The 11,388-nt window shown below is 43.2% G+C and overlaps 1 protein-coding gene across 10 annotated transcripts in view; it reads right to left on the bottom strand.

Moving 5' to 3' along the window:
* Positions 1–5,168: 5,168 nt before the first annotated feature.
* Positions 5,169–11,388, bottom strand: part of Fn1 (fibronectin 1) — a 68,331-nt gene continuing 62,111 nt past the window's right edge. For all 10 annotated transcript variants that reach the window (XM_055616603.1, XM_055616604.1, XM_055616605.1 and 7 more), the window contains 4 exons: positions 9,964–10,089; positions 9,461–9,567; positions 6,543–6,656; positions 5,169–5,927 (listed from right to left, as the gene is read on the bottom strand). In XM_055616603.1, coding sequence (XP_055472578.1) covers positions 5,856–5,927; positions 6,543–6,656; positions 9,461–9,567; positions 9,964–10,089 — 419 coding nt within the window. In that variant the 3' untranslated portion in view covers positions 5,169–5,855. The remainder of the gene's footprint in view (positions 5,928–6,542; positions 6,657–9,460; positions 9,568–9,963; positions 10,090–11,388) is intronic.

The following is an 11,388-nucleotide window of genomic DNA, read 5'->3' as shown; positions in this document are numbered from 1 at the left end:
TGCTGTCCTGGAATTCACTCTGTAAATGAGGCTGGTCTCAAAATCAGAGATACCTCTGCTTTTGAGCACTGGGATTAAAGATTTGTGCCAGCAACCCTAGCACAGAAATTTTTATTAATAATCATCTTCGCAACTCATTTATATGCTGCCTGATCTTCCAGCCCTTGGGCTCACCCATTGAAACAAATTAGGCACGTGTAATCAGTAAACTAGTGTGACGTCACAGGCAATCCCTCAGCCTTGGTTTCTTCGATTGCCCTCTGCTATGGAGACCTTCCCTGCCTCTTTGAGGGCACAAGCTATCTTGCTTTTGCTAACTGCCAGCCTTGTGAATGAGATGCCCTACAAATGGAACTTCAGCTCTAGTCTCTGCCAACATTTGGCTGTCACCTCTTGAGGCATCTGAGGCTTATGTATCCAAAGGAGACTTGATATGATGTACTGTTATTAACTATCAGGACTCAGGGCCTCTGTGCTAAGCAAGCATTCTACCACTGAGCTGTAACCTCAGCCCCAAAGGAACTCCAAGCTCACAGACACATACACACTGTTGGCCACAGCACTTCTTAATTTATTTTTTTTTTTGTAGCAATAAATAGTGAGTGCAGATTTTTGGCTCATAAATTATTAAATGTGCTGTCTTCCTCAAGTTATTTAGCTTGACTGAAGGTGAACATTAAAGTGTAATTGGAAACATTTGTCTGCTTAACCCTATACTGCCTCATTGAGCTTACACATATAATTCTAACCACTGCCTTTTTGAGTATTTAAACTATTGCGTCCTCACACCAGGGAGGTGATGGTGGGATTCCAGCTTTCACATAATCTTACTGCAAATAAAAATACTGCTAGGAGAATGGATCAGTTTAATATATATATTTTTTTAACAACAAGATGTTTTGTAGAAACACTTTTAACAGTATATGAGCATGGTTGATCAATAGAATACCTGCCTGCCTTGATTGCAGAGAACACAAATCCCAGCACTTGGAAGCTAGGGCAGAGAATGAGAAGCTTAAATCCATGGACCATGTCATGTTAAAAAGAATCCCCAATACACACACACACTCTTATGCACACCCATATGCCATACGAAAGTTCATCACAGCACTTGCGCAAAGCATTTCCTGCTCTCACTTGGCTCCTGTACACATGACCTGAAGGAGCTTGAGCAGTGTGCAGCCTGCAGGGCAGTAACCGCATACCCAGATCCACCCAAGCCAGTGCTGATGTGACCTCTGACTGACTGCAGCCTCCCCCAGGGGTCTCACAAGAGCTATTTTAGAGATGAATTTGGCTCCTAGGGTTGTTGAAACCACTTTGTCTCTGAAGAGTAAGTAGTGAGGAATTTAAGAAAATGTAAAACATGCCTTTATATCTCATCCCTGACTCTACTGAGAAATGTTAAAAGAGAAATTTCCTGTTTGGGGATTTTAGCTGAAGAACAGTATTTCAGTACTTGCAGATTTTCTTCATTTGTAATTTATGGAGTGTTTTTGTTTGTTTGTTTGTTTGTTTTTGTTTTTTTTTTCAATTCAGATAGAATCATTTGATGAAAGAGTAGGACAGTGTTGATAATAAAAATACACCTAAAGAAGCTAAGAAGGAGGACTCTTGAGTAAGATGATCAATCCTCATTCAGAAAGGCAAACTGGATAGGCATCTGTTGGAAGAGGGAAAAAACAGAACAGGACAGGAGCCTACCACAGGGCCTCTGAAAGACGATATCCAGCAGAGTATCTAAGCAGATGCTGAGATTCATAGCCAAACTTTGGGCAGTGTGCAAGGGATCTTACAAAAGAAGGGGGAGATAGATCTGGAGGGGACAGGAGCTCCACAAGAAGAGCAACAGATCCAAAACAATCTGGGCACAGGGGTGATTTCTAAGACTGGTAACTAACCAAGGACCATTCATGGAGATAACCTAGAACAGCTGCACAGATGTAACCCATGACAGCTCAGTCACCAAGTGGGTTCCCTAGTAAGGGGAACAGGGGCTGTCTCTGACATGAATTTAGTGGCCTGCTCTTTGATCACGTCTCCTGGGGGGCCGCCTTACCAGGCCACAGAGGAAGATAATGCAGCCAGTCCTGATGAGACCTGATAGACTAGGGTCAGATGGAAGGGGAGGAGGACCTCCCCTATCAGTGGACTGGGGGAGGGGCGGGACCAGGAGGAGATGAGGGAGGGGTCTACAGCTGGGATACAAAGTGAATAAATTGTAATAAAAACAAAATCCTCACACTTTAGATGAAAGTGCCAAAGAATCTTTAAAGTGTGTGTGTGTGTGTGTGTGTGTGTGTGTGTGTGTGTGTTTGCACTACAACATGCATGTGGAGGTCAGAGAGGACACAGTTCTCTCCACCATGTGGCTCCCAAGGCTAGAATGCAGGTCATCAGACTTGGCAATAAGCTCCTTTTCCGACACTGAGTGATCCTGGGGGCCCTGCTCTAGAGTCTTCAAGAACGTGGTTAGGCTGTGTAAGGTCACCTTCTGTTGCCTCCCATGCCAGCCCCTAGTAATCTTTAGATCTTTGCAAACAAAGATCTAAATAAAAGCCCCAACAATGCTTTTATTTTTTTAACAGTTGAACTGCATCGCTGAGAGTGAGAATTTAAAGAATTGTAGCCTGCCACTTTCCCTACTGCAGTAATGGGAACTTACTGAATAGGAGGCAATTGCAGCACTTAAATGGACTGATGTGATGTTTCTTAATCACCTTAATGAGTTTCATACAGCGAGAAATGGAATAGAATTTTCCATGGAAATATAATTAAATGGGAAAAGCCATTTCCTGTACTTGTGATTTCTACCTCATTTCTTCATTCACCTCCCAAGAAAGTGTGCCTTACAGGCTTATAGTGACATTATTATAGCCTAATTTACATAATTCACTTAGGCCATTAGAGCTGAAAACAATATAAATACAAAACCACATATTTCATTACAAATCAACTTTGGCCAGGCACTTTAAAACTTCGAAACTGTTACTTTCTTTTAAAAGTCTAATATTTACTAGTTTTAACTGGATTATCTTGAATTGCCTATCTCTAGCCTAAATCCAGCCATGTCCTTTAATTATACCTTGGCAACCTGGCTTGCTGAAGGCAGTTCTCAGGGGGCTTGCCAACATAACTGGGTGAAGACTTAGAGATCTTTGGCAGTAGTAAGTGGCCTTGCTGATGAATGATCTTACTGAGAGAGGACTAGGAGAGAAGAGTTCTACCTTTATTGTACTGTGATGCCCAAACAGAGAAGGCCCTTTAAATTTGCTTCATATATCCCAAGTTGAGCTGTCAGTTTAATATGTCGCTTTGAAAATCCAGTAGAATGCTATGTGATGGTCCACGCCTCTCAACCCAGCATTTGGGACGTAGAGGGAGGATTACAGTGAGTTTGAGACAAGAATTTGCTGCTGTTGGACTTCTTGTTTGTTCTTTAGGTTTATTTTCAGGGGCTGAAGAGATGGTCCTGTGCTTAACCTCTGAGTCCTCTCTCCAGCCCCTAGGCCTGTTGTTTTGTAAAACATGGTTGTCTATGTAGCCTAGTTTGGTTGTGTATCCAAACTGGCTGGGCTCAAACTCAAGTCTCCTGTCCCCCACTTCCTGAGTGCTTAGATTACAAGTGTGTGTCATCAGACAGTATTCTGTGATATTTTTCTTTTGCAAGATCTCACTTGCCAAAACCCAGGCTTAGCCTCGCACAGCTGTATAGCCCAGATGTATGACAATGTACCTGCTTCAACCTAAGAAATGGGATTGTAGGTGTAAGCCAAAAGGCCTAGCTCTTCTGTTGTTTTGATAGATACACTGCAAATAGCTCGCTAACTGTTGGACTGGAAAACCTGAACAAGGAAAAGCTCCTTAGGCCTATAGTTTGTTAAGGAAAGCTCATCTTAGCTGAATTCTCTGTAAAAGTAAGGCTTGGAACCTCCTCCAAATGAGAACTAAATGTCAAGGCATTTTGCAAACTGAAAATAAATTCAAAAGTGACCTAGTGTGTTCTAGCAAATGAACCAAGAAAGACACCTTTCTGAATTTCTTTGCCATGTATTTACCAAAATACTTTTTTTTTTTTTTTTTTTAATGAATAATGGTGTATTTTAAAAGTGTTTTCTGAATCCTTGACTAATCAGTAATTGTGGTGGTTTGGAGGAGAAGGCACCCATAGGCTCATATATTCACATGCTTAGTCTGGGAAGCATTAGGCAGCTCTGCTGGAGGAGGTAGGCCGCTGGGGGCGGGCAGGCCCAGTTTCTGTCTCCCTGCTCATGGGTCAGGATGTAGAATGCCGAGCTACTTCTCCAGCACCAGGCCTGCCTGCCACCACCGTGTTCTGTGCCATCATCATCCTCTGAACTGTAAGCACGCCTCCAATTAAATACTTCCCTTTGTAAGAGTTGCATGGGTGTGTCTTTTCACAGCCATTGAATGGTGACTAAGACGGTAATGAACCTTTTACTGTTTTTTTTTCCATTGCTACTATTTACTATTCCAAATGTCAGATTTGGTGGTGGTCGGGGTCAGGTGGGGCAAAGTGTCTGTGAGCCTAACACCTCCAACACTCTAGATAGGTGCTCTGCCACTGAGCCACACGCACCACACCGCACCACACCACACCACACACGCCACGCTCACTCGATAAATACAAAAATCTCGCAATCTTGTTTTTCTAAGGTGGAGTTGAAAAGGAAATTGCTTTTGGGGATCAAATGTAAGCAAACTGTGAGCTGAGAGTCAACTCACACTCAGCGTCAGCTGACCTGAATCAAGACAGGCTAGATTGAGGTCACAGCATGGAGGTTACCAACGAGAGCTTCTCTACATGATGCCATTCAAGACATTGTAACAGCTCAGCCATCAGAGCCAAAGGCCTCTGATGTTGAAAAAAGAACTGCAGGGCTGGAGAGGTGAGAGCATTTGCAGCTGTCATGAGTTCAAATCCCAGTGCCTACCTCACACACACCTGTATCCAGCTCCAAGGGACCCAGCATCCCCTTCTGGCCTCCTGATCTTCATGCACACTTACACACACACACTAACAAACCCCTTAAAAAAGAATAACTGGCTTTTCAAATGTCTGTTGGATTGAAGAGAAAAAGGACATCTGTGAAGATTATGATTTTTCTGACCAAGTGCATTATGCTAGAAAAGAAGTGACTTTCACATCATGGAATGTAAGTCTTTTTATGAAAACACTTGTTTTTGCACAGTAGGAAAGCGTCGGCATGTACAGTACAAAAATAATCACCAACCATAATTATACTGAATCCCTCTCATCAACTGCATACTAAGTGTCTTCCATACAATTTTTTTTCCATATAAAAATACTGGGAAAAACTGATAAATAACGGGTAAGAGAAAGATATTCCTAGGCAATTAGAATTGTTGGGACACTGTGAGGTGTTGGAGCACATAGCCATGGGACATGCCTCCTGACGGTGCTGCAGGCCAGACAGCTAAAGAAAGCAGAAGTGTCTGGGTAACTTTCCTACTCAAGATTTTGCGTACTAGCCATTCAATACATTTAGCATCTTCGTTGGCTATCTGTGTTTCGCTGTCATCCCAGACCAAAACCACAAGAACCTTTGATTCAGTTAAACAATACTGAGCGGTACTGAATACTCTGAAGCTGAACACGGCCACCAGCCGTCACCGTGTTATGACGGAAGTCTGAAAACATCCCCCAGGGCGATGCTTGGAGAAGCTGTGTGTGGAGGTCAAGCCAAGAACTTTGACTCCAGAGCGAAAGGCTTAAGAGAGAAACACTCAAAGATGGAGGGGTCTGCTGACGTCGCCCGGCTGTGGATTGACCTTGGCAGAGAGACACTTGCTGGTTTGGGCTGGAAATATTATTACTCTCTGGAATCGTCTCTGTCCGCCTGCACATCTAATGGCATGAAGCACTCAATTGGGCAATGAACATTCTGTCAAAAGAGAAGAAAAATATATTAGGAGCAAATACTCCGAGAAAACAAAAAGCATGCAGGGGAGATTTGTGTCAGAGGTATTTTAGAGGAAGGATAACTGTCTAGTTTCAAAAGACTGGCAATGTACTGACAACAGACAATGCTCAGAAATTTAGTAAATCATAACAAGTTATAACTCATAAGACTGTGTATGTAAAAGGCAAGAAGTAAACCTTAGCCATGCAGATGGTGCCTATCGTTTGTTTTTGTTGTTGTTTTGTTTTGTTGAGACAGTAGTTTCTGAGCCTGAAGCTCAGCAATTAGACTATGCTAGCTAGCCAGCCCCAGGGAGCCCCTGTTTCTGCCTCTTCGGTGAGCGGATTACAACAGATTACAAACGCTTGCCAAGTGCCTAGCTCTTTTGCATGGAGTTCTGAGGACTGAACTCAGGTTGTCAGCACCGAGTCATCTCCCCAGCCACAGAAGACTTCTCTCCAATGTAAATAAAATAAATATATCCAAATCAAATATAATATCTGAAATAAAACTCACTTGGTTCACTCCAAAGCAAAGCATCTGCACACAGAACCCCTGCTAGGCCCCCGGCAGCGTTCGGGGGTTGTGTGTACTTACAGTGTTTGTTCTCTGAGGGTATCTTTGGGTATACTGGTTGTAGGTGTGGGCCGTGGTGCCGTCGGGGCTGGGTTCAGCAGCCCCGGGTCTGCGGCAGTTGTCACAGCGCCAGCCCTGGGAGGAGAGACGTGAAATTTAATGGGGTACTCATAACTTAGAGCTGGAGTTGAAGAATCTCATCTCTTAGGCACTGGCATTATAAACGGTTAACCAAACAGGAAGCTTCATGATGCTTTCACGCATTTGTAACTCTTAGAATGTACCTTGGCTTATTACCATATCTTACACGGACATATCTGTCTACGTGTGCTTTTCTTTCTTCTGAAATATCCTCACTTGTTTTCCCACGCAAGCCCTACTCATCTTCCCACCCTCCTCCTCGGTAGGCTTTCTGCTGTAGGTGGTGGATTTCTTAGAGCCCTCTATGGTTCCGAACAGTGGCTTGAAAGTGTGTGGACAAATTCCATCCTAACAGACCCACGGGCGAGGAATAACTGGGGAGGAGCCACAGAGGACACAGTGGGGCTCAGGTGGAATTAGAAAGCTGGCTGTATTCTCTTTTCAGTCCCTTTTAAACTCTCTCTAGCATTGTAGCCTCAGCTCTGGCTAGAGATGGCGTGAGAGACAGGAAGATACGGCAATGAGCAAGAAGCATAGGCAATGAATGGGCCTATGCTTCCTTTTGAGTGTTGCTGGACGTAGATTTGCTTTTGACTGGGAGGAGGGAAAACTGGAGCTGACTGGGTGAAAGGTGTCACCATTATAAGGAACCCTAAGAAAAGGAAAGTGGCACTAGGGAAGTCATGGAGAGGGATGCAAACTCTGGCTTGAAGTAGCATCTTTTGCCTAACTTGAATGACACTGGTACACGTCCACAGGCAGGTAAAAATCTCTGTGAGTTTGAGGCCAGCTTGGTCTACATAATGAGCTCTAGGATAGCCAATGCTACATACCATTTTTGAGACTCTGTCTAAAAAAAAAAAAAAAAAAAAAAACATATTAGAATCACTGTCTTATACAATCATTTAACTATTTTTTGACCCACTCCTCCACTTAAGAGCCTATTTCCCATAAGACCTGTTTGCAGAAATAATAAAGGTGCTTTGGTCTAAAACTTTAACTATCATGTTTCAGAACTTTAGAAAGGCATTACTCAAAGGGTTTCATGTTCATAAGTAACAAGTGATGAAGGGAGACCAAAGTCTACCTCCCAGCAAAGTCATTCATTTAGACCATGGTGACTGAGTTTTATGATCTGCTTCTGTAAGTGTGTTTGTCAGGAAGAGAGAGAGAAAGAAAGAAAGAGAGAGCTCCATCCATTAATAATGGATAAAATGAGACTGTCAATCCCATAGGCTGCCCAAGGTCTAAGAAGCTTCTGATGATGCCCAGAATTCTTCCTGTGGCCAGATTAATTTTCTTTTTCTTTAAAAAAAAGATTTATATATGTTTTTATTTTATAAGCGCTTGCCTGCATGTATGTCTGTGCACCACGTCTACCTGATGCTCAAGGAAGCCAGAAGAGGGCATCAGTCCTCCTGGGATTGGTTGTTGGGGACCTTGTGGATAGATGAACCAAGTCCCAGTCCTCTGCCAAAGTAGCTTGTGCGCTTAACCATCTCGCTGGCTCCCAGATTCATTTATTTTTTCAACAGCTACTTTCCATTATGCCACTTTTAATCGTCGGTAAATGCCAAGAACATTAACCACTTTACTTTACTGTGTGTATGGGGTGCATATTCCTCATGCATCAGAAGGTGGGGACCTTTTAAGGTCAGGCCCTTTATGAAACCCTAATTTCTAAAAACTTAATTACACTTACTCATGAATGTGTATGCGTACACATGTGCTACAGCATGTGTGGGGATCAAAGGACAATTGTGGAACCTGTCCTGTCTATTGCCTTTTCTTTCTTTTTTTGGTTTGTTTGTTTGTTTGTTTGTTTGTTTGTTTGTTGAAACAGAGCCCTGGCTGTCCTGGAACACACTCTGTAGACCAGGCTGGCCTTAACCTCACAGAGATCTACTGGCCTCTGCCTCCCGAACGCTGAGATTAAAGGCGTTTGCCACCACACCTGGGCCCCTATTAAGTCATTTTGAAATTTCCAATTTTTCTTTGTTAAAAGATGAATATAGAAATTGTTGTTATGTTACTGAAGACAGGCATATATTTGAAATGGCTGAGAATTCCTGGCTTATGTAATGAACCTCCCAGCCCTACAGAATTCTCTCCCTCCTCTATTCTTATTCCTCACCAAAAGATTCCAGGGGGAGGACCGCCTCGCTGGGAACCACTTGGAGCAGATCTTCTCAGGCAAGGAGCATGCTGTCTTTGCTTTTTTCTTCCCCACTTAATATTTGCCATCCTTAACCCTAGGTGACTTAAGTTTGTCTTTCCTAGGAAGCCTTCTTGCTGATCCCCGCCCATCCATAGCTGTATTTAGTCAGACTCTCTCCTGTGATTAGCTTGGCTTGGCAGGGTATGCTAATTTAATGTCCCCAAGTACATCGTTAAGAGCCAGGGCCACTTCCTGTTCCCTGTTTGCCCATTATTACTTAGCTCAGTATTAGAGTGATAATAAGGGATCTATTTTTAGGTTGAGCAAGGGCATGAAAACAGCGACATTTCTCTTAGATCAAGGTATTATTAAAAATTCGAACAGCACTGCCACAGAGATGCTAGTAGTCCATCAGCACAGAACTGGGGGCTTAGTGCTGAAGTTCATGTGAGGACAAACAGGACGGCCCAAGAGTTTTTAGTCACTGGTGCAGGTGCAGAAGCTATTATCAAGGAGGTAGACAACTAGGGAGGAACATAGCCATCTTGGGGCTCATCATATGAGGCAAGGCACACCTGTGCTCACAGTACATCCATGATGGAGCCTACTCTGTGCTTTACCTAATCCCCACCGGTCTTACCCGTTGGCCCCCGAAACACGTGCAGGAGCAAATGGCTCCGAGATACTCCTTTTGCCACTGTTCTCCAACATGGTACGTCTTCCCGTCGTCATAACACGTTGCCTCATCTGCACGTGGGCACAAGCCGGAAACAGTCGTAAGACCAAGAACAATCATGAAGACCAATGCAGAACAATCATGCCCTAGACCTGCCTGAGCATGGACCAAATCTCACCAACTTAGGTGAGCTGTAAAGAGATGTTCCAAAGCCTTGGTATAGTAGGCCAGGTGGGAAGGCGGAAGCCATGTTTTAAAAGCTCAGTCTACTTATAAAACTCCACTGCAGACGAACAAAGCGCTCAGGCTATAAGAGGGCTAATGTGCTCGGACGTAACGTTCCGTCATGAGCCATTCACTTTTGACGCATGCTACTGATTTCCCAACAAGACTAGCAAACCCACTGTGTCCAGCCCACCCTGTTTTGGCTCAGTTAGAGTCTAGAAACCATTATTAGGATGACGTACGGGGATCACACTTGAATTCTCCCTTCCCGTTGCCGAGGCACGTGCAGCTCATCCGCTGGCCATTTTCTCCCTGGCGATCCCACTTCTCCCCAATCTTGTAATTCACACCGTTGTCATGGCACCATTCTGTAAGGTAGGGACAGCACAGGCAGAGAGTTACTTGTGGTCTGACTCACACGACGGGCAGAACACTCGGACAGGGCATAAGGAATCGAAAGTCGAAGTCAAAGGTCACAGTGTCTATGATGGACCATTTCTTCATCATAACATTCAATGTTTTCCAGGCCAGTGTTAAGACCTAACACTACTACCAAAATCGTTTCATAGGACTAATCAGTGATTCGTTTGGTTCTAAAATGGGTTTGCAGAGATCCTAGATACACATAGTTTAATTAAACATTAAAAAAAGATTGGGGCATGGTGGTGCCTGACTTTAATCCCAGCACTTGGGAAGAAGAGGCAGGCAGATACTGACTTCCAGGCTAGCCTGGTCTACAATGTGAGTCCAGGATAGCCAGGGCTACGCAAAGAAATCCTGTCTCGGAAAAACCAAAATCACAAACAAAAAAAACATTAAAGAGAGAACAGCTAGTGTCTACCTGTTACCACGTAGTTCATCTAAACAAAAAGTGATCAAAGGTAACAACAAACAAAATAATGACAATCAATAACTTAGGCCTACAAACGATGAGTTCTAGGAAGTATCCAGTCAGCAGGAGCTGTGTCTAGTGTCACGTAAGATGCCTTTTAATCTCTCTGATTTATACCACACAGAATTCACTTAACACACTTAGACAATGCAGTGCTCCTTCCACTTTGTCAACAAATGCAGCCTTCCTTGAAAGATAAGCAAAAATTATAAGAAAGTTATGACCTTTTCAGCAAAGAACATTGAGCCAAAGGCTCACAGGTAAAATTACTGTATACCTCCACATTTGCAATCAGGTACTGACTCAGTAAAAGCACACAGACTCCAACATAGTTTGTTCTCAGAACTGAAAAACCACCTAGTCAATGCCAAGTGTTATCCTTCCAACCCAGCACAGTGGACAGCGCTGTGCTCCGTCCAAGCTCAGAAGTCTGCAGCCACTGCAAACTTCTTGATTTTAAACTTTCGGTCTGGAGTTAGCTACTTCATGTTCAGGAAAACGTTTCACAGAAAATTTTAGAGAGCTGCTAAATGTCACTTCATGGAATATCGTTCCTATAATCATCCATAGGCTTGTACTTAGGACATAATGATTAACACAGAAAGAGACGAACTTCCAATAATAATTATACCTCCAAAAACAAAGAATAAATGAATAGTTATACACTCCAATACTAAAACTTTAGGCTCGTTTTCATCGATAATTTGAGAAAAAAAAAATCAACCTTTGAAAATTAACTATTTTTCCAGTCAAAGTTGATTTTAACATTTTCCTT

The sequence above is a fragment of the Psammomys obesus genome, unplaced genomic scaffold (genome assembly GCF_907164565.1).
Source record: "Psammomys obesus unplaced genomic scaffold, mPsaObe1.curated_primary_1811, whole genome shotgun sequence".
NCBI lineage: Eukaryota > Metazoa > Chordata > Mammalia > Rodentia > Muridae > Psammomys > Psammomys obesus.
Note: the sequence above shows the minus strand (reverse complement) of the source record. Positions and strands in the feature narration are given on the sequence as shown.